Source organism: Ammospiza nelsoni, chromosome 2 (genome assembly GCF_027579445.1).
Source record: "Ammospiza nelsoni isolate bAmmNel1 chromosome 2, bAmmNel1.pri, whole genome shotgun sequence".
Lineage (NCBI taxonomy): Eukaryota > Metazoa > Chordata > Aves > Passeriformes > Passerellidae > Ammospiza > Ammospiza nelsoni.
The window spans coordinates 31,300,874-31,324,867 of record NC_080634.1 but is presented as its reverse complement, the minus strand read 5'-3'; the positions used below and the strand labels follow the sequence as shown (position 1 = coordinate 31,324,867).

General features: G+C 44.5%; 1 protein-coding gene across 2 annotated transcripts in view; it reads right to left on the bottom strand.

Moving 5' to 3' along the window:
* Window positions 1–23,597, bottom strand: part of FAM131B (family with sequence similarity 131 member B) — a 32,391-nt gene extending 8,794 nt beyond the window's left edge. For both annotated transcript variants that reach the window (XR_009420525.1, XM_059493786.1), the window contains exons 1-6: window positions 23,454–23,597; window positions 5,370–5,479; window positions 3,913–3,948; window positions 1,350–1,443; window positions 557–754; window positions 100–243 (exon numbers count right to left, since the gene is read on the bottom strand). Coding sequence is in view for 1 of the 2 variants with exons in the window: in XM_059493786.1 (XP_059349769.1) it covers window positions 100–243; window positions 557–754; window positions 1,350–1,443; window positions 3,913–3,948; window positions 5,370–5,479; window positions 23,454–23,481 (610 nt within the window). In the remaining variant the exon portion in view is untranslated. The remainder of the gene's footprint in view (window positions 1–99; window positions 244–556; window positions 755–1,349; window positions 1,444–3,912; window positions 3,949–5,369; window positions 5,480–23,453) is intronic.
* Window positions 23,598–23,994: the final 397 nt, after the last annotated feature.

The window sequence follows — 23,994 nt, the reverse complement described above, 5'->3', positions numbered from 1 at the left end:
ATCTGACTGGGGCTACAGAATAAAACAGACTAGAGCAAAAGAGAGCAACCAAAGCAGGAAGGGGGTGTCTTAAGATTAGCAAGAAGCACTAGAGCTCACCTTGGCTCTCCATCAGCTCCTGATAGTTCTCAGAGTAGTTGCCTGCTGGGTTGTCCTGATTTGAGTTTACACTCATATCCTCACCATCCATGGAGGACCAGGCCATGAGAGTCGCTTCAGAAATAGCGAATTGCTCCATCACCCCTGTGCCAAAGGAGACAGGGAAGGGAAGCAAAGATGCATTAAAGTCTCCACTTCTCGCCATCATCCCTTACCCCATCTTTTGGTCACACTGTCCCACTCTGGTCCTATCTCAGCAACACACATACCCACAACTGACCCTCACCCTCTCCACCTTGCATTCCACTGGCAATATCCCGACCACCAAAGTCTCTCTCTACTTCAGCCTCTCCCGAGTGCTTTTCTCAAGCTTCCGCATTTTGGAATCTCTCAGGGGCTCCCCTCTGGGGGCACCCCGCCCGCCCCACGGCAGGTGCCAGGAGGCAGGCAGGGCTACCTGCGAGGAAGCGGGCCTCCTTCTCGCCGTCGCTGAGGTCCGAGTAGGCGTCGGCGTCCTTGCGCGCGCTCTCGTGCGTGTGCTGCTGCTGCTGGCTGTGCGCCTTGCCCCAGCCCTGCCACTCGATCATGTGCGCCACGCGGCCCTGCCCCATGGCCGTCGGCTTTGTCACGTGGTCCTTCATGCTGCGGGATATCCCTAAGGGGCCAGACATTGGGAAACAAGGCAGGGCTATTACACAGCTCCGCTTTCCGACAGGGTTTTTACTTCTCTCAGAAGTGGAGCTTCTCCCCTCCTGTCCGGACAGGATGCATGACTAGGGCTGGGTGTCTCCCACCTCTCACTGCATCACTCTCCAGGGGAGTTTCTCCATCTTCCCCTGGACAAACTCTCAGAAGAGGGAAAAAGGGGAACCCCAAATATGAAAGACCATTTCCTTCCTTGCCTAGAATCCATTTAGGATAGAGCTGGGCATGAAGGATGAAGCCTGGAAGTGAACAAACTAAGAAACAAAAAAGGGGGTTAAACCCAAGACTGAAGGGAAGCAATTGAAGATGTCAGAGCAGGGGTGAACAGTGAGAAGCCAATAGGAGTAAGACAAATCTGTTCTTTAAAAGGGCAACAACTGTGAGATTGCTGTATTTAGAACCATGGTGTTAGAGACTCCTCTAAGGCCATGAAAAGGCGAAAGCCAGAAAGGAGCAGTTGTGAGAGTGACAGAGAGATATGGGAAGAGGCCAAAGGCCTGTGGAGAGAAGCTGCCAAGGATAAAGTCAAATTTTGAGGACCTCACCAGAGAAAGATGATTTAGCCAAAGCCCCAATCCCATAAGCATTGGAGTTGCGTTTCAGCTTGGGAAGGATGGAGGTCGTATCTTCCATGGAGAGCTGAAAAGAGAGAGAATATGAAGAAATGATATACAGGAAGGAGAAAAGGAAGTGAACTGAAACGAGAAAACAGTAGGTAGTTGGAAGATGACGAGCAGAAGCAAGCAGTAAGAATGAAAGAAGGAAAGGAAAATGAGAGGCTATTTAACCAGGACTGGATATTGCACAGTACTGGGACTGATTGAGGCAAGGCCAGAGGGAGAGGCTGTGAGAAGCCTCCCGTTGGCAGCTGCCAGCCCTCCACAGACACGCTGCACCATTCCCAACTCTTTGTTAGAGATGCAAGACATGGCTATCGGACAATTCAGGGATCTTGCAGTGGGGAGCTGTCACTGCAATATAGGCAAGCCACAGTAACGTATCATATATGCATTGTACTACCAATTTTTTGGTACTTTGTTTTTTTTTCTTCTTACATAGTCTTAATAAAATGATCATGACTATATCAGTGATGGGTCCTGTTTCAAGTACCTACATCTGTAAAGGAAATTTGGTCTACAGCTCTACAGCTCTGCTTAATTTTCTTGACTGCCTTTTCTGTGTTTATCCTCAGTCCCTGAATAACAAGGACAGGGCACTGTTGGGACAGGCAACCGTCACAAACATCATCACAAAAATAATCTCTCAAGATGAATTCATCAGGCTTCTTCAGAGATGCCAGGCATTGCATATGAGGCTTAACTTTCACAAGGGATAAATAAACATTGCTTCTGCTCTTCATTTCAACCTCTCTGAAAATCAAGGCCAGAATCTTTCAAACACAAGGATACTCAAAAGTAGTGACTATGACACTGAAAATTTTAAATCCTGACAGAAAACAAGCACTTGGACCTCACAAAAAGTGAGTGGAGCAGTAACTGGGCAGTGAAATAACTGGAGGCAAAGGAAGGCATTTTAAAGATCTCACACTGTGTATAATTCCAGTCAGTTGCCAAAATATGAGAGGTGAGATTTTCTGGAAACTGAGTGTAAATGCAGCAGCTAAGGCATCCTGTAACTGTGGAGGCAGGAACGTGCTGTGTGTGTAACGTGAGCTGAAGAAATCAGAAAGCAGAGGAAGAACAGCAAAAAGTGAGAGCATGGCCCTTGTTCCATGAAGCACTTCCTTTGGTGATGAAGCTTGCTGGAGAAAGTCCATCTATGCCCCACTGGTCATTCCTGCCCGGGTGCTCCTGCTCAGTATCCACCACTTGCTCCAGGAGAGCCTGGGGGCTGTGCTGTGAGCTGCCTCATGGAACCCATCAAAAAAAGAAAGTAAATTGCAGAGGGCTCCCACTACTGCAAGGCTGAAGAGCTGTGACATGAAGGCAGGAATGAATGGGAAGGGAAGGAAATTCATGATATAGCTTCAGTACCAAAGAAGACCTATGGAATTACACTGGCTAAGAGCTGCCTCATGAAAGAGCTCCATGGATTCTCTATGGTTGGAAAAGGGGAAACTGCAAGTAAGGAAACTGTCTTCTGCTTTCTTTAAGGAAACACAACCTTGTGTACTTTGCTTTCAGCTAGACATAGGTGCAGTGAGGGAAAAGAAAAAAAACAAATTTCTTCTAGACAGTTGCTGCATGCACCATTATTTTCCAACACAATTTGTTTCTGTAATTGATTCTAGGCAAAAGATCTCAAGACCATAAGTGCCCCAATGAAAGAGGTGAGAATTAAAAATTATATTCAATGTCCCACATGCTTCCAAATCACAGGAAAGAAGAAAGCTACAGGTATTTTTAAAGTTTTGAAAGAATCTAGAATTTGAAAACACTTATACTACTCAAAATGGAGCTGCTAATCTTGGCCTTCCAAGTGTACAGAACTATAAAGTTAATTTATGTGAAAATATTTTGTAAGTACCCTTTTAAAAAGTCCAGTAGAATAAATATGCCTTATTCCTTTTTCAGGATGCTGTTTCTGCATTAGCGAAAAAGAAAAAAAACTTTTTTCATGGCACAGGTATTAAGAGCAAAAGGAACACGTGTAATTAAAATGTTTGCTTCTCATCTGCTTTTAATTGAAGTTAACTGGTACTCTCCATCTACCCTAGGAGACATAAAGAATTCTGTTACTTCTGCGTGCAACTGAAAATGCGGGAGACACTTCTCCCAAACTTCTCCCTGAAGAAGATCCAATGATGCTCTAATCAAGGACTACTATTTTTTAAAATATGCTGGACGGACACCTTTCTTATGTAGCAGTGCCCAGAAATCTCAAAAATAGAACATATGAAATGGCACACATTTGTCCCCAAAAGGAGGAAAGCAATTCAACAGCCACCCACAGATCAAAATATCTGCCAGACAGCAAAAGACTCAGAAGCAAACAAAAATCTACCACCTTGGAGACAGCCACCAGAATTTCAGCAGCACGAAGCACTTTCAGCCATGTTCTCATTCTGGCCTCCGCTGTATCCAATGTCAGACAAACCCTGGTCTTCCTATGACTACAAATTTGAAAAGTGACTCAGTGCATACTCACATTGATACCATCCCAGGAGAAATCCGTCCGTGTTTGCTAAAGAAAGCAAAGAAAGGCACCACGTCAGTGTAACAAACAACTTGCAAGCAGCCAAGCAACTCCAGTGGTTTGCCACAATCAACAGGCACTACTTTATCTGGCGTGTTCTAAAAACTTGTGTCTTTCAAGATGGTTTCATTCCCTGCTGGTGAATATGGTGCCTATAAGGGTCATGGTGTTTGAAAGTGGAATAGTGAACAGGGTGACAGAGTAGGAAAGAGCAAAGCACCTTTTCACAAGACTCTACTCCTAAGTGTGGGTTGCACCACTTTGAGGTTAACACAAGGAGGAGCTACACCACCTTTGTATTTTGAGTGTCCTACAGCAAGCTACTCAATTCTGCTGAAATTATTTTCTTCTGCAGTGTTTTGGCTTGTCCATTCTGACTCACTCGCCCCTTGTGAGCCAGAATGACTTCCCACATCAGCCATCACAGCACCAACTCAGAGTGTGCTTCCTTCAGCTAGGAGGACTCATCTCAACATCCTGGGTTTGGGGATGGAGACACTCAGGAAAATCTAATGATTCATGTTACACCTATGGTAGCCATTCATATAAATCAAAATGTTCACTGAGGTGTGGTTTATGCTCGTTGACTTTTAGATCTGCTTTGATTTGACTGAATTCTCCATACAAGATTGGGCCCAACAATTTCCTGCCAGGACTCCATGAAACTCTTAAGTGTCTTGAAGGTGCTTTCCAAGCCAGCAAGGTACTCAAACAAAATAAAAATATTATATATATGTGCATCTATTAACATTTTTCAAGGTTTTGCAAACTGTATATTATTTGTTAAGCTTATTTGTGAACATTATTTGTGATTCTTCAAATATTATGCATTTAAAATAGATTTTATCTTTCTATTAATCATCATTGCATACTCTGAACCTTACAAAGCTGAAAATTCAGGTATCCAAGAATGCAGAAGCTGCAGTAATTCAATGAACCAGCCCTTAAAATACTGCATGGTAAGTCGATTGTCTGTGAGTTATTAGTGAATGCATCTCTAAAATTCAAAATGCAGACAAATGTGTTTCTTCAAAAGATTTTGCGGCTGTGCTGCAAAAGCTGGGACGGACACAGTGCTGGACATTCCAATGTGAATCCCTTATTCAAGGAATGCAGACCTACAGGCTTGTCAGAACTGTCACTGTTTTTCTCATGTTGTGTTCCACTCCCGTCATGACTGGTTAAAAAGCAGTTCCATTTGCAAATTCTTACTCACTATGGATCTTGTGAAGGGAGTGACTCAATTCTGTTCAGAGCAAGCCACACTGCCCTGGTATGGTCCTCAGGAGCTCCCTGGCATTCCAGCCCTCCCACAGATGATGCCTCAGTGATGCACAACACCCATTTCTGAACCCAGAATCCAAACTTTCTCATCCCCTTGGCTCATCAGCTCTGGGCCAGGCACTCACCTCAGTGGAAGGTCGATGGAAGCTGCTGCCATGCAGTGAACTCGTGCTGTCCATATTGATTTGGTCCACATCTTTCAGTCCCTTCCAGTCTACTGCAATCACCTCGTTTCCTGTGGGAACACATCTGGTCAGGCTTCTGAATGCCTCTACAATTTGTTCTACCAGTTTTAAGCCAACTCAGCTAAATAAGCAGGAGAATCATTGAGTTTAAGGCCACAACAGACTTAAATCAGACATTCCATTTGTACTCAGACCACCCGTACCTCATCAACTATTACATTTCTCACAGCTTTCTCCATATGAAGACAAGTCACTTGTGTTTTTCTCAAGCATGATGTATGCTTGGCTAAAGTGCAGATTAATCCAGTCATGATGTGTGACTGGGAAAGAATCAATTCCTAAGACATCCCCTTTCAATATTGAACCATCATCCCTGAAAAAGGCATTTCACCATTATGGCTTGAGTTGGTTGCACATCAGCTTAGAGCTGCTGAAGCCTTTGCTCTGCCATCCTCAGCAAGAAAAAAGACCTTTGTAATACCTGCCATTACACTTCAAATTTTAAATATCAATAATACAAAATACACATGATAAAATTTTATTAAGATTTAAAAATTAAATAATATTAAATGTAAAAAGTGAAACTAAATGCTAAGAAGCACATGTAAGTAGTCAGCCAGGTAACCAGGACTGCTCTGGATAGTCAGCAATTTACTGTCTTCAGCCTGCGTGCCATCCTCAAATTCTGCTTGAAGTTATTTGCTCCCATGTCATGGAGGAACCATTGTACTGTCCTTAAACCTGAGCCTCCTATAATCTGTCAAGAAATGTAGCTGTCAAAATGATCATCTAGTCCTGGGATCAATTCAGCAAGGTCTAATCTGGTTGGATTGAATGTGAATGGTTCCGCTTTCATGATCTTCTTTTTTTTTTTTTTTACTCTTTATAGCAAATTTCTCCTCCACAGATATATGCAAAGCCCCTTACTCATTCTAGCAGCTCTGGCACATTTTATAGAGTGCTCATCACTGCACTTCCCCAGTACAAATCCTCTGACAGGTGAGAGATGCTGCAATCCACCCCACACAGGCCTGCAGGGGCCAAGGAGGCACTTCAGGGTGGGAAACCTGAGGCATTCATCACCAAGAATTCAAAATGCAAAAAAAAACCCTCAGATTTTGTCCCCTAAAAAGGCTAAATGTGGCAATATGAAAAACAACAAAAAGACAACGCTGTTTGCATATGGTGGTGTCCACCACACCTTCACATCTCAAATTTCTGCTGTGCTGGAAGGTCCATTTCTGAGAGGACTAAGGGATATTTTTTCCTTCACATCCAAAGGATGCTTCTGTTCATCAGAACCAAGTGCTTTAGTAGCATCCCCCATATGTTCCTAACTAGGCTGAGTAAAGCTGCTGTTCTCCGAGTTGCAGCTCCTTGCAACTCGGGGAACTCAAAAAAAAGAAAAAGGATTCCTGTACTGCATGTTACAAAGGTGAGCACAGAGGTCAGACACAGACAGATCTCTGGAGAAGGCAGGACATGGCTATGACAAGGATGACAAACATCACCCCCTTCAGGGCTGTGATCCTCTTAACTGGCTCTCCTGACAAGCACATCCATGTACTGGGCCTCACTGAGCTCTTGCTGACTGCACTGCCACAGACTGGACTGGCAACCTTGAGTCCAGCAAGGCAAGAGAGGGAGATCTGGGGATTTCTGAACTCAAGCAAGAGGAGCAAGGCTTAATGGGCCACTTGTGAGTTGCCCATTGACCAGGAACTTCTTGCCACAATGACCAGGAACTTCTTATATTTGGGGCCCAAGTAAACTGCCAGGGCTAGAAGTCTCTCTTATAGCAAAGGGAAGTCCCAGGCAGAGCTGTGAAAGCCCAGCTGACAGACCCAGGCACCATCAGCTGTGAGGTCTGGCTTAGAATGGAATACATCTGTCCTCAGTCCCCCTGAACAGGGCAGGGGTAGAGGGAAGGAGGAGGGAGCACTGCCAGGAAGAGCAAATCTGGAGAGGAAGGATGGAGGGGTGGACTGTGATCAGGGTGGACTGAGGGTCCAACAGGGGTCAGTGGGAGGATGAAACTGGTGCAAAGAGCAGAGCAGGAGCCTGCCCCTGCACACTGGGATCCAGCTGCCTGTTCCTGTCTGTGCTCCTGTCCTCCACCTGCAACCCTGCACACTAGAAGGGGAGAGCTGGGGCATTCCTGCCACAGAGCTGAACAAGACAGGGATGCTGGAGAGCAGGAGAGATGTCACCTCTCCTGAGCAGCTGTACAGAACCCTTCAGTGCAGATAACAGTGTCACACCTGCTCTATCTCTGTTTACCCCAGGTCTTTTTCCTGCACTGTCAGCTCTTTGTGAGCACAGCGCTGTGGCCCTTCTGTGAGCCTGGAGCCACCCTGGTACAAACTGCAAGCAGGCTGCAGCACCATTCTGGGCACACACTGCAAAGACACCTCCGCCCCAGCCAAAGGAAGAGGAGCCTCTTGCTCAGCACATGTCATTTGACAGCCCCAAAGTTCCACAAATGACACTCAGCCTCTGCTCTCAATGCTGCAAGCCCACTGATGGTTTTCTTGAAGTGTTAGAATGTGGAAAATATTCACAGAACCACTCAATGATTTGTGTTGGAAGGGACCTTAAAAATCATCTAGTTTCACCCACCCGACACAGACAAGGATACCTTTCACTAGATCAGGTCGCTCAGAGCCACATCCAACCTGACCTTGAACACTCCCAGGGATGGGACACCCATGGCTTCTCTGGGCAGCCTGTGCCAGTGCCTCAACACCCCCACAGCAAAGAATTTCTTCTTATTATCGAATTTAAACCAACCCTCTCCCATTCTGAAGCCACTTCCCCGGCACCATCTCTCCGTGCCCTTGTAAAGTGTCCCTCTCCAGCTCTCAGGCCCCCTTTAGGTCACAGAAGGTGCTATAAGGTCTCCCAGGAGCTTTGTCTTGTCCAGCATTAATACTATTCTGGCAGATGGTAGCATCAAATGTTTGAAGAACATCAAACAATTATTTGTCTCAAAGTTCAAACCTGTTCTGTAATAGCAGAGCTGAAGACCTACAGAATTTATTTACTACTGCTTCTCTCCAGTTGAAACAGCTCATCAACCCAGTTCAGGGAAAAAGAATGAGTAATATGTGATTCTGCATGCTCTACAGAGACTGAATAATTTTTGAAAATAAATTCTTGGTCTAAACAGTTTCACAGGTACTAAGAGAGAAATATATTGAGAGAAAATAACTCTTTAACATCTGCTAAATGGTTTTAAATGCAGTCATATCTGCTGAAAAGCTACAGCATCACACACTGGTTGAAAAGAAATTGTCTAACTGATGTTGGGCCTGGGGCAACATTACTTTCTCTTATTGAAAGGTGGATAAAGGTTAGTGGGTTTTTTTTCTCTCCTGCTAGAAATAGCAAGAGCAACATTAACTCATGTTAGATCAAGACATGAAAAAACAAGTTCTGCTCTGGCAAATGGAAGGAAAGAAACATGGAAAATCAGAAAAAAAAAGTATGGAGAGTGAAGTGGGAAAACAGAAACTGAAAAAGCAGTACTTTGTAAATTAGTATTCTTTTTATCCAGTCTCTTGTCAACCTCTTTCTCCCTGCAATTAGTAGAGACTTCTTTTCTTTTGTAATGGTATGTTTCTTCTCCAGTATAATTTCCCTTATCCATCTCCCATTCCAGCTTCTGCTAATCATCACGACTATTCCATTTGTAATTCTATGATCAATATCCTCTTACAGAATCGTATTTGCTCTTCTCCATATAGAGCTGATAAGAACTTTAAAATGAGTGGGTCATAAAGCTAATTTTAAAGTGGAATTTTTACAAACATGCTATCATTCTCGTTCAGATGTTCTGAAATGAGGTGATGAAAGTTGAAAGATAACTGAGTTTCTGACCTTGTCATTGTTTCTGTATAGAAAGGATATAGAGGGGATTCATTTTCATGGAACTTTTAAAAGTTGTCTTCATTTTATTTAAAAATTTGTTATTTGGTTTGGGGTTTTTTAACATCACAGATTTCATCCTTGTTTTGGAAGACTCAGTGGATGGCTGAAGAAAAAGTAAGAAGCTGATTACATGAAGCAGAGAGGGAAAATGAAAGCTGTCGAAATACATTAGGCCACATTATTCAGATCATGGCTGCTTTGTATTTTTTAACACAAATTAGATAAAAACAAAGTCTGCAAAAACACTCATAAGAAAAAGATGCCCCCATTACAACTGACGTAAGCTTCCAACTCAAGACATTTGAGCCTTTGGGGGAAAATATCATCCCTCTTTCTCTTACAGTACCGTTAAGGTAAAAAATCAAGATTTATGTTTAATCAAGCCTTTCTAAATAATAAAGATGAAAAACATTTAAAGAGGAAAAAATGTGAGGGAAAGAAAATATCTTTTTCCCCACTTCTTGCTTTACTTTAGGTTTTTTGAGCACCATAACTTTGGACTCTCAGGAACTAGGGAATATGTGTAGTAAGCATTCCCAAGAAAAGTGAACATTTGATGAATGCACTGGAAAAATACAAAAATCATCAGGATGACTGCACCTCACCTTGCTGATCTATTACTACTACTTTTTTACTATTTCTGTAGTTCATTTTGCCACATACCTTAATTTACCATGAAGACGCCGAGTTTCTCGGTTGGTCATATTTTCAGTTTCTGTGCATTCTATGACCATAAGAAATTCACCTTGTTTTGAATTACTCAAAACTTAATCTAAACAGCCCATTCTCCTTGGGTTTCCTCTTGACATTTTCTGAATTGCTGTTTCCACTGTGCATTAATTGATTCTATATTTGGTACCTGTGCCTGCATTTTGTTCATTTACCAAGGTCCATGCTTAAATCAGGCTTCTGCATCTATGACTTTAATCTGCATCTACAGCCTTTAATAATCTATTGTGCTGTAACTTCTGTGCTGGATGTTAAACATCATCTCAAATTTGTCTTCTCTATTTTGTGCCACACCAAATAGATGAACAGAGTTTGAGAGTCTTGAATTTTGTTTTTCCCTTCCGAACATCATGCTGGTGAAGATCTACGCCATAAACCAAATAAGTATTTGTGTTATTTACTTTCTGATGTGTCACGCCAATTAACACAAGAAACAATTTAATTAAGCAATGACTTTCCAGCACTGCTATTATCCCCTGTTAGAACACTTTCTTCTGTTTCTCAAATGTTACTTTCCAGCAGAGAGCAGAAACCTTGTCATTTGATACTGGTAGCTAGCATTAATGTTGGTAAAGATGAATATTTAGAGTAAATGGTTCAATTATTCCTTTCCATTCCCATTTTTTCCCCCCGAACAACTAAGAAAACAACAAATGTAATTGCAGTAATTATGATCAGTCTTTAAATTGTTCTTTCCCTGATACCAATTTTCGTGATACTCGTGGGAGTGTGTATCTTTGTCAAACACAACATCATCGTGTCTTGTCAAATGTGGTTGAAATTAAAGCAGTTGAAACTGCTGGGAAGGACTGACAGATGGGTGGCTAGAATAACCATAGAAACCTTCTCCCTGCCTGCCTGCTTTACACAGAGACAATCAAAGCCATCCAAAGGGTCATCAAGGAAAGGAATAAAGCTCTGTCACCGGAGCTGTCCCTGAGGTGAACTCTGAAGGAAGCACTCAAATTCTCTCAGGTAAAGCTGAGAAATCCATCAACCCAAGTTTTTCACCTAACTCTGTAGGAATTCTAGCTTGTACTGCATAAGGAAGCATAAAAATTAGTTATCTGCTGCTGGCACCTACCAACAGGGTCAGTTGTGGATGAGAAATGGAAAAAAACCTGTTTAGGTGGAGGAGACAGAGCAGAACAGTTTGGTGCTCATCAAGGCAAAGAAATGTCTTGGTGTCCACAAAACAGATGTCTTTCAAATCTCTGATAAAAAATGGAAACACCTACAGCTCTGACCTGTCTCTAAGATTAGGAATCAGATGGGCACTTCTCAGGATCTTTGCTTTGAATTTGGAACATTTGAGTACTTTTCCAGACCATTCTACAGCTTCCTGCAGGCAGATCCCTTTTCAGAGCTGTTTAGGAGACAGAATTAATGAACTAAGCCCTAACACCTACATTTTTCTTTATGACTGGAAGCACTGTCAAACCAATACTAAAGGCTACTGCATATCTTTAAGTAAAAGATGAGCAGAGAGCCTAATGCTAGACACAAGGAGCTCTGCTCTGAGAAGCCATCATGTCATGCGGGCTAGGGAGATACTCCAAAACGAAACACAATTGGAAACACATCCAATTAACACAAACTCCAAAAACACCAAACCTCAGAGCACCGTCTCATTTGCAGAACAAGTATCAGCCAGCAGGAACAGCAGCGATGGGTTTATCCTCATTCTTCACTGCTTCTCTGAAGTGCAGGGAATGTGTCCCCAGGGCCCTCACTCAGCACAGTAAGTATGAAAACGTCGATATGAACCAAGGTAGCAGCCCCTTCTGCCTGGCCTGCAGCCAGCCTCACAGAAGCAATATGCAGCAGGCAATCGCATACATTGCTCTCCATAGGTGTTTAAATTTTTATCCCCCTGTAGCCAGCACGTCATGTGGGCGCTGTCCTGGAGCACAGGAATACAATTAGATGTGCCATCTTCGGGCTGTAGTTTCATCCTCAGCAGTGGGAAGAAGAACCAACCCCAGTGCTCCTCAAGAGTCAACCAGCAGATCACAACACACCTTTCCCACCTCAGGGATGCTCCTGGTCCCTCTTCATGGAATGGACAAAACCAGAGCCTCTCCAAACACCAGCACATGAGGGCAGGGGCAGCCTGTGAGCTTCATATCCACCCTCCTCACCTGCCCTGCCTCAGCTGTGGGGTGTCACCCTGGCAGCCCCAGGGTTTACAGCCAGGTGGCTGCACCCTTCTCCACCACAGCCATCACACACTTGGTCACAGTCCCCACAGGGCATCTGGTTTGGGGACAGCAGCAGTGGTCAGAGCCAGACAGAAAGCACTGAGGCTGCTGACTCCCTGCCACCACTCTCCCCCAAAAGCAAAGTGTATACCTAAGCCTTTTTCTCTTTTTTTTTCCACTATATTTTCCTCCACATCCAATAAAGGATGAAAATTCTCCTTAGCCCTCCTTTGGCTGCTTATGCATTTGCAGAAACCTTTTTATTGCCTTTTATGGCAGCAGTCAGACTAAATCCTGGTTGCTCTTTGGCCTTTCTAATTTTCTCTCTGCACAACCTCACAACACCCTTGCAGTCTTCCTGAATGACCTTCCCCTTCTTCCAAAGGTGAGACACTCTCCTTATTTCCTGAGTTTCAGACTAAGCTCTAGTATTTTTCCCCACCAGCTCATCTTTCAGCACATGGGGATGGCCTGCTTCTGCACCTTTATGATATCCTCTTAAAGAATGTCCAGCCTTCCTGGACCCCTCTGCCCTTCAGGACTGCCTCTTTAAGGGACTCTGCCAAACAGTCTCCTAAACAAGTCAAAGTCTGACCTCAGTAAGTCCAAGGTGGCAGTTCTGCTGACCCCCTCCTTACTGCTCTGAGCATCAAAAAGTCTCTCATTCTGTGATGGCTATGCCCAAGACAGCCTCCAACCACCACATCACCCACAAGTTCTTCCCTGTTCACAAACAAGAGATCCAGCAGGTGCCTTCCCTAGCTGGCACACTCACCAGCTGTGTCAGGAAATTCTTACACACTCTCCAGGAAAACTCCTGGTCTGATTCCTCTCTGCTGTATTGTATGGAAATATCTGGTAAGATATCTGGTAAGAGAAACTGTTCCCAATCCTAGAAAGCCACCAGCAGGGCTTCAGGTGTCCTCTCCAGAGAGAGCTCCACAGCTCCCGAAGCACCTGGGGAAAATGAGCACGAGCTGCTGGCACTGAGACTGCAGGGGCTGAGCTCACCAGGCAGAGCTGCGGGCACTCAATGCCCAGCCCTGCACCTGCTCGGGTGAGGCCACATCTCACCATCACAAACACCATCACACCCACCCCTAACCCCACCCCATGATTTTCCCTGCTGTCCCTGAGGGCATCCACACCTACCCAGGGGGTACCTTCTGTTCTAGAGGCCCCTCTGATCTCCACATCAAGGGAACAGTCATCACTCTCTGCCAGGTATGCACATTATTTGTTCAACCTCCCCCTCAAATCCAAACACCGGGTTAACAACCCCTTAGACCCATGATAAGTGGTTGTAGGACCACTCATTGTCAGAAAAGAATGAAGAACCCCGGTGGCCAGTTTCTACTTTCAGCTAATTCAATGGCTCATTGGGAACATCATCTGGGAAAATCCTTCATCAAGCAGAAGGTTCAAGTTTCTTCAGAGGATTCCCCAAGTCAGGCCTTTTCTGCAGTCAGAGGGAAAACCAGCACATCACACATGCCAATGTTCTGTCTCCTCCAAAACTCATTATTTTGATTCTGGTTACTCTTCTCACATCTTTTTGGTACAGTTTCTATCCCAAGACCTACTAAATTATGGATCCTCTTCATCAACTATCCTGTTTCTCACCAAGCTGGATATGTCCAGCTCCAGGAGGAGGAAATCCCAAGATCCCAGCAACTAACAGTGCTATTTCTATTCCAGTGCTCTGGGCAAGGCATGACTCGGCAGCACCTACCAGTTCCTGGATATCATGGAAATACAGGGGTGCTCTGCTCATTGTTCCCCCTTGGTTCCCTGTTTTCCAGGTTTTAGCCTGTTAGTCTGTTCTCTTTTCTTATTGCTTTCTTCTTCCCAGCCCTCACTCCTCAGTGATTGGGTTACTTTCCTCTCTGGCTCCTTTTCTTCATTCTCTTCTTCTTTTAGAAAGTGGTGGGAAAGGAGGTATTTAGTATTTGTTTGGGATGGGTATCAGCTTGTCCTTAAAGCGGGAGTGGATGTGTAAGAAAGACAGGAAATTATTCAAACAGGGGAAACAGCAGCGATATTTCCCCAGAATATCTGTCCTAACCTGTCACAATTTACATCTCAAGTAGCTCCCAAGACAGACTTGTCTCTGTATTTAGTCATCTTTAAAGGATTCATCTGTTCACTTCTAAAATCAAAACAAAGGCCTTTTAGTACCCATAACATCCTATGTCAAGTACTTCCACAATTGAATTCTGTGTTACATGAAGAAGTGCTGACTTTTATTTGCTTTAAACTTGCCACTTATTAGTTTTGTCTGACGTTTAGGCTCTGTTTTAAAATTGGTAATTAAATAGTCTTCCCTCATCATTTTCTCCATGCTGTTCCCATCCCAGAGAAAATTCATTATTTTTTAGATTATCTGTCATATCCTTAACCGTCTCATTTCCATACTTGAGAAATCCCTATTTAAATGGCTCCTTTCATATTAGCCACACAATACCTTCGATTGTTTTTCCTATCCTTTTCTGAATCTTTTCCAGTCTTTGATTATGGCCTTTCTGAAATGGGAACAGACCATTAAGGTCAATGCATTATAAAATCTCAAAACAAGGGAACCATATGGATAGATACATAGTATAATGCTATTTCTCATTTTATTCTCTTATTCTTTTCCTAATTTGATTGGCATTTTTAGTGGCACTATGCATTAAGCCACACATTATAACCGCAAGATCTCGTTCCTGCATGGCAACAGTAAACTCAGAACCTCCATCATTGCAAATGTAACTCTAGAATTGCTTTGCCTGTGTGCATCATTTTACATTTATCCACATCAAATTTCACCCATCATTTATGTCATTTGATATTGTGAAATCCTTTCCCAAATCATTCCATGCAGTTTTCTGTCTGCTCCCCCAAATGATTGATTACTTTATTACCATAGTTTGTTACCTCATTATGTAGCCCTTCCCCTTTTTAATGTCATTTACAGATATGCACATATCTGAAAAAATATTCATATCATTTATGGATATGCACAAATCTGAAAAAAAAATCCCTGTGAAAAACGGACATTTCCTGCTAATCCTTGTTTCCTATCTGTACCCAGCTACTTAAGAAACTTCTCAGATTCAACAGTAGATTTATGTCTTTTAACAGCCTGGGGTGAGTGACCTTTACAAATGTGCTTTGCAAATCCAAGCAGACTACCGCCACTGGACCTCCTTTGTCAATATTGCTTGTTGACCCCTTCTAAGACTTATAAATTGTGATATCAACTAACAACTGTAGGGTTAACTCTTTCTCAGTACATCTTATCTCTCCATGCTTACACTAATTCTGTTCTTCAGAGTAATGTTTATTAGCTTGCCTCCTAGGCATATCTTGTTTACTAGCTTGCAGTTCTCCAGATCTCAAAATCATTTTAAAAACTGGCATGACATCATCGACCTTCCAATCTTCTTGTACCAAAGCAACTGGAAAGCATTACAGATAAAAATCTGCAGTTCAGCCCCTCCAGCCTCAAACTTCTCCAGAAGTCTCACATGAACATCATCTGACCACTTTTTTGTCTACCTGCTCTACAACCTCACTGAGGCTTTGATCTGAAGCTGATGTGATGCATCTCAAACAAGAAAAGGTTTCACAGGATAAAATTCCACAACTTCTTCCACAATGAACAGACACAGAATTGTTGGGGTTTTGAGGCTGGGGGCAGAGGGTAGTGATGTTCTGCTATGGTCTTAATCTCTCTGAGTCACCTGAAGCCTCTTTAGTAGTAACACCACACACTAAGTCCTCCTAATCATTGCAAAAGGCAAGTTATTTGCCTTTTACAGTCTCTTTGAATAGCTCCTGAAGTAAACATTTAATCTGCAGCCTGCTGAGCTTCCTGCCTCCACAGCCTCTTTGATCCTCCTCTGCCTGTCACAGCTTTCTGTCACCATCCTGGCCAGTGAGCATAAATGGCCAGCAGTATAAACCCTAAAACTCTTTTTCCTATGTGGAATGTCAATCCCTATGCTCACCATTTGAGTCACCAAACCGTTTTCTCCAGCGCACTTTAGAAATTTTGAACTGAAACTTTCCCCATGAGCCATGCCTGATCGGCATCTGCAAATACAACCCCATTTGTTTCAGGATATAAAAATTATATTTCATTTAAAAGGCTGGTATACTCCTGGACCTGGGAATGTGTAGCTTAAACTCATGGAGAAACACACTGATCATCTAGTCTGACCTCCTTAAAATAAGAGAGGCTAAATGTATTCCCTTTGTTAATTATACTTTCTGTTGCTGTGCTTGAACGAGGGCATTTTTTAAAATCTTGATTTTATTGTGTTCATGTGACAGAGGGCTCAGTACAACTCTCAGTAAATTATGCCAATAGTTCAGTATTTTTACTGTTTGATTTTTGCCTCATTTCCAATCTGAATGTATCTGCCATCCTTCTCTCACATCTTAGCTTTCTACTAGGCTGAAGAGTCAGATGACTTCGAGGTCGTTTTTTTCTTCAATCAAGCACTTAAGGACTGTCATCAAGTCACTTCTGTAAGTTTTTATTCACGGTTCTATGTTTATTTTCTTGTCATACTTCAGTTTTGCAGTATTTCTCAAAGTGATAATAATAGAATTAGACAAAGTAGATGAAAAATAATTTTTTCACAAGTGCCAAATGCACAGAGAAAATATGCTTTTCTCTCCTCCTATTCAATATTCAAGATCAAAGAAGCACATCAGCTTCCTTGGCTGCAGCATCTCAGTAGCAGCTGTTGACCTACTGATTACCAGTTCCAATACCTATAAGCTTATTTAGTGTGACTGCTCACAAAATAGAATTCTGGTCCTGTAAACAGCATTCACACTCTGCCATTAGATATTTAGATTAACTCATATTTGGTTAGATTGAAACACACACTGTCTGTCAGTACTTAAAATGAATCAAACTCTTCCCTATCAGTGATTTATCCCTTCCATTTGTTACTTTCATTTTTAGCAGTTCTTCTAGTCATTGCAAATACTATCAAGTTTATCAGTATTTTAGATCTCCCTCAGGATTTTGAGCATTATGTAAAAATCACACGGTACTTGGCAAAATTAGAGCCACAGGTTTTTCAACAATGACTCTTTCCTTGTTACTATTTTGCTATCTATTGAATTTAGATGCACTTAGAATGTACTGTACTCATATATTAACTAACTAAGAATCATGTGGTTCTAAGCTGATTGCTAGCTTATTAGAGGTTGTATCTTTTAACAATCTTATATTTTACCTCCATCACCATGACTGTAGGTAAAGTACTTCTATCAGAGAAGTACTTGGCTGCAGGGAGTCTCATAAAGTCATGAAATCAAGTTAGCTTGACAGGCTCTGTTTTGTATAAGCCCATTCTAACTGATATATTTGCCTTCTAATATTTTATTGGAAATTTTAACTAATCGATAAAATTAAATAGATAGGTCATCTCACAAAACCTTTAAAGTTGTGCTAACATCCCAGCTTTTCACTTGAGACCTTCTTCACTATTTTAAGACCTTATAAAATAAAGCTTTGACTTTTTATCAAAGTGCTTAAAAACTCATGAGTGTGAATTATCTTCAATTGGTTAAGTATCAGTCTAAAAATCACAGCTGTTTGCTGTTGGATAACACAAACTTATTAAATGACCTGAAAACTACTTTTTCTATGTCCCCCCAAGAAAGCAGGCCTAAAACACTTATTGATTAGTTCACTTCTTCTGCTTCAATACACATCAGTCTATAGAATTAAGACTCCCAGCTTTATCATGCCAATGAATTAATTACTTGCATTTTTCCATCAGCTCCTTGGTAATTTCTCTCATAATTCTTGCAATATTACTGTCCATAGGAGTTCACAAAATGAGTATGCTCTTCCTCAGTTCTGTTCCTCAAATCACATCTGTTGCATTGTACACACACAGAGGTCTTACATCAATCAGCAACATGCCAAAGACTATTTTCTGTTACTAATGACTGTTTCTGACACACACTTACCTTGCACGTGTATTTTTTAGGACTGTTTCCTTATAAAGCCAGGCTTATGCAATCATGCCCTTTGCCAGCCTCTCCCCACCACAACTTTGAAACCACCCACCTGTATTTCAGAAGCCCTGACGAGAGAGGGAGGTCTCAGAGATCACCTGTTCATACAGCCTTCAGGACAACCAGCTGCTAGGGCTGGGAGATGCTCTCTGCTCAGAATCTTACTGGGACAAACAAGTTCCCATCCCTGAGCCCTCTACTTCAGCTTCTAAAAGTGATTAGATTGAGAAATGCTTGAAAGAGGAAAAGCCAGATTGGGAAGAAATATAAGCAGTGAAGTGAGACCAACCTCAAAGCAGTCTGGTCTGGAAGGTGTGCCTTTGTCCCTCTGTTCTGTCTCTATCCCAGGTATGGGAGGAACAAGATACCCAGATGCCCCTTTTCATGTATTCTCACTCTTTTACTCACATCACCTACAGTTTCTACACGGAGCTCTGTGCTCCTTCCCCTTCCACCTCTGTGCATGCAACTAAATGAAATTATTCCTACTTCCATGACTCAGTTTCCATCTGCATTACCTTTCTGCATCTCCTTTCTGAAGCTTCTCCTCTCTTTATTCCTTTTCACTGACTCACTAGATGTTGAAGGTGAAGGAGGTAGGAACTGGACACCTTGATACATACTTGGTATGTGTGAGGTGTGCATGCAGAGTGGATGTCTCACTTTTTCACACTCCAAGTGTGTAGACCACACTTGCCATTCCAGATCTCACGTCACACACCTACAGATCTGTGGGGGAGAATAAGTAAGGAGAAAAATGCAGGGGATGTTCACTGCTTGCTCCAGCTGCTTTACCCTCTCCTGTCAGCCTCCCACCCTGCTCCCACTCTGCTGAATCGAAAGTGGCTGGATTAGGAGTGGGTGGTCTTTGGCTCCATCTCTCCTGCTGCAGGTGCTATGAGCCACTCATTTACACCTAGCAGGGATCATCCAGTGGGAAAGCAACAGACAAAGTACATACTCCTGCCTCTGACATGACACTGACCATTGCCAGGGAAGGGGAGCCCAGCAAGCCAGGTACCTGGCTTTGGCAGGTCACACCTGACCCAGAGCCTGAACAATTCATTAACAATGGAGAGCTCTGCCTTTTCCAGCCTGGTGCTCCGTGCACCAGCCCAGCTGCCACTTGGGCTGCTCCTTGCAAAACTGCCACACCAACAACACTCAGAGAGGACAGGCTGCAGCTGGCAGCTGGGGCTATCATGGGGAGGAATTCTGTGACACATGGCACTCCTAAGAGCTAAGGAAAGTGGTGATGGGGGCAACATGTAGGAGTGTACTGATGGCATGTGGAAGACCTGGGGACCTCTGGCACAGCAAGACTGAAGCAGTGAGTCCAACCTGACTCAGAGAGGCAACCACTCCAGGGTTTAGACCCTAAGCATAGGAACACAGGATGACTGGGTTGGAAGGTGCCTCCTGAGGTGAAAACTCCAGTTCAAAGAGAGTCAGCTATGAGGTTAGACCAGATTACTCACAGCTTTATCCAGTCTGGTCCTGAAAACCTCAAAGAATGGATACTGAACAATCTCTCTGGGAAACCCGTTACAGTGCTTGACACTTCTCACAGTCAAAAGGTTTTCCCTGACCCTCAGCGTGAGCAACTCTAGTTTCTCTTCTCCCACGCTCCACAAGTACTATTAGTTTGTAATGTCTTGGAATATTTTCCCACCATTTTACATCACATTCACAAAACAGGTTTGCTGAAGGCTTCTGTGCAAAGACATGAGAGAAATCAGAGAAATCACTGGAAAAAAAAAGAGACAGCAATCTTGAGCTTAACATGCTTGAGCTTTCTATTAATTTAAATCCATTCAAGGAACTAAGAGAAACCCTGCCCTGCTAATCAGAACAGCCAGTGTTAGGAGATGTCTAAGCTGTAGTCAAAGGTACACTTGAAATGCATTCAGACACCCATGCAGACCTGAAACCCTAAACTTGGCGCAGTTACTGACAACAACCAAGCCAATCTTTGGCATTTAGCTGGTTGGCACTCAAATATCCACAAGTTCCTAGGTGGATTTTACAGCCTTAACTGTCGAGCAACCTCAGTGAAAATTCTCCTCTACATCCCAGAAACTGAGACCCAGCTATGATGAGAGTTGCTAGGCAGCTCCCTAGGAACTATGATGGGGTATCCTCAATACACAGACACGACCTGCAGCCATTCCCAGAGGAAGAAGCCACCTCCACTTCTCATTGAGTAATTGCTATATACCATGTTACACAAAGCACATGTATGACATTGAGATGTGACTGTGGAGAAGGTGACTGGCTATCAGGTTAGCCTTTTAAGATCACTTTTCAGCTTTTTCCATACCTTAGGAAATCATAATCCAGATCACTGCCATTCTGGGGTCCTCTGTAAAATTTAAATATACTCTATGACTCCATTTCAAATTATCACATATGGAGCTGCTCTGTTATGACCCACTCAATTACTTTTCCCCAGGGAGAAATAACCAGAAAACTCATATTTAGGAAAGAAAATGTAAAGTTGCACATCACTAAACATGTGCAAACTATGACATCTAACTAGATCATAGTAAAACATCCCTGCGGGAGATGAAGAAATCATGTGGCTTGCTTAAAATTGGAATGGAAAAAGGCCCGGAGCAAGCTCAGGGCACAATCCTGCACTGGCCCTTGTGTGGTGAATAAACCAAATGTGACTGATTATGAGCTTTCTATCACTAATTAAAACCTCTTGAATTCTGAGTTCAAAATCTGCTTCATGTAAATTTCAAGGTAAAATAAATACAAGCATAGCACTCCCTTCTCTGGGACCTACCTGGTCTTGGGAAGCCAATACAGAGGCTGTATACTGAACTAATTCTGCAAAAATCGAACCAGATAGACTTGGAAGAGAGAACACAAAGCTCTGCTCATGCTAGGATGTTAGTTTCCAACCACATCCTAGAGCTCAGACCTAGTACTTCAAAGCATTGATTTCCAGCTCGAAGAAAATATGTCTGAAGAATCCTCTCAATAACTCCAGGAAGGCTGGAGCCAAAAATCTAGGCTGCCAAGTAAGAATCATTCTAAACAAAATTCCTTAGGAGGAGTAGTCCAACTAAAATTCAAGGATCCCACCTTCACGAAATCCAGCCTCTAGGACTGACAGGAGAATTAGCCCCTTCTAAAGCACAGCAATGTAAAAGTTTCACACAAAGCAGGCATCAGACAGTATTACTACATTCATATCTGACTCCCACAGAGACCAGAATCATAGCTGAGCAATCCCCCTTAGCACACGCCTTCATACCACCAGGGCAAGAAAAGCTCCTCAGTTAACTGTATAAATAGGTCCCTAAAGTCCACTGAGCTAGCACCATCAAGAATGAACGTGTATCACACTAACCAAAAATTGCTATCATATGAGAAGTCAAACATCTGCACCATTAAGGTCTGTATTGGAGGACTGCAATTTGCAAAGTGAATTTTCAGCTATCATTATCCCATCGACATAGCATAGATGCTATTTTCTGTTTTCATCTATGCCCACACAACTGTATGACACTTATAAATATATATACAAACACGTATATATAATCTCATATGAGCATGATACTTGCAACAGCTCAGCTATACCAGGGGTTATTTGTCACATAAAAACGCTGCCATGCACAGGAGCAAACACCTGTAGTTTGTACGACAGCTTAACCACATTTTGCAGTGGAGAGTGGATGTTACTAAATGCATGTTTGTTCTTTATTTCAACAGCATTGTGGGAAGAGAGACCAAGAATTAACGCTGCCTGTTCAGACAGACATCGATAAAAGGCGTACCAGTAATTACCCAGCTAACAGAATAATAATGCCCTTGGCAGCACTGGTGTGCGGAGGATAGGGGCAAGGCAGGAGATGGAGGCAACACATGTCCTGATATGCTATAGAGACACTGATCCAGGTGAGCTTGAACAATCTCAAGGGAAATATTGCAGTGATCTTTGCCATGTAGACACGTAAGAGATTTCTCTAGGTCATAAGGACATTTGAGACTGATGAGAGACATAGGCTAGGTACAGGAATTAATTCTCAAAGTAAAAACTGGATTCTGTAGTTTAAAGTTTGCTGCTGCAGGAGTAGATGGCTCCCTGCAAGTGCTCACAAAGGGCTTTCCCACTGAGACAAGAAGTGTAGCAGCATCAGGCTTTGACATAGTCCCTCAGATTTACTCTGGGGTGACACAGTCCCTCCATCTGGGGTGGTGGTGCAATTCTCATGTCCTCAGAGGTCTCCTTTTCCCACAGATGCCCGCGTGCTCTTGGGAGAGACAGAGCCGACGGCTTGGGAGCGAGATGTACTGCCAAATGAACTCCGGTTTGCTCTCAGAGATTCTTTTGGCATATTGAATTATATATCCCCATGTAACTGATAGAGCTGTACCTGTGGTTTGCACAAAAAAAAAAAAAAAATCCTGAAGGCAAGAAAGTGTGCCCAGAATGCTGTGTTTACCTGTAGATACCCCCGCTTAAAGATCAAGGGACCTCTTGGTATCTGCATGTGTGTAGGAGGGGAGAGATGGGTCACACAGCCTGAAGGCTTGCGATCCTTTGGTTAAAAATGTGCATGGCGTGGCCCAGCGGAAGGATGCGGTCCCTCCCCGTGTCCCCTCGCAATAGCTCCGCGAGAGGGAAGGGATTCAGCTTTCTTTGCTCTTCTCCATTGAAGTCTACGCAGGGGAAAGGGGGAGACAAGAAGACGTGCAGATCATGGAACGTTATGTATCCTCGGATAACAATAAACCCTTACCGAGCAAAGGAGCCAGCCGCCGGCCGCCTGATTCCGCTTCGGGAGGCACGGCACGGCACGCCCCGCACCCACCCCCTTCTCCGGAGGCGCCGCACTGACCCACATGTTCGGCGACCTTTCGTCACGGGTGACACGGGCAGGCGACCCCCGGCCCCGGGCACGTCCCGCCGCCCCGCTGCCAGCACCTAGGCCAGCGGCTCCGCGCAGCCCCGCCACGCCACGGGAGACCGCGGTGGGGAAGGGTCGCACGCAGCTAATGGCGCTGCACGGGCGGCAGGGAGGGGGCTGCGAGGGGCGACCTGCCGGGGGCTGCCGTGCGGGTACCCGGGCGGGGGCCGCGGCTGCCCGAGCATGCTCTGGCGCCGTCCCCGCCAACGCCTTACCCACGGTGCGGGATCCGATGCAGCCCATCACTCCGGCGGGGCTCCGGGGAGAGGCGGCAGCCTCAGCAGCGAGTAGGCGGAGAAGGCGGGGAGCGGCGGAGATCGGAAAGGAGCCGGTCTGTTCAGCGGGAAACGCCGGGGTGGCCCAGCGGGGACCGGCGCGGGGTCATGGTCAGGTAGGAGCGCGGGGTGCCCCCGCCGGGGCGAGGCGGGCGGGCGGGCGCGGAGCCCGCGGGCCAGGCTGGCATCTGCCCCCGCCGCGCCTCCGCGCTCTGCGCCGCGCCCCGCGAGGCTCCCCGTGCGCTGCCGCGTCCCCGCCGGTGCCGCCGCCGAGCCCCCGCTGCCCGCCCGCCCCCCGCTCCCGGCTCCCCGACGGGGGGCGGGCTGAGATTGGGTAAACAGCTCGGCCCGGCAGCGCCGCGCCGATTGGCTGCCGCCCTCCGCGGCCCGGGGAGGGGAGGCAGCGCCGGCCGGGCCGGGCCGCCCCTCTGCCCGCGGGGAGCGCGGGACGGGCCGGCGGCGGGGCGGAGGCGAGGGAGCC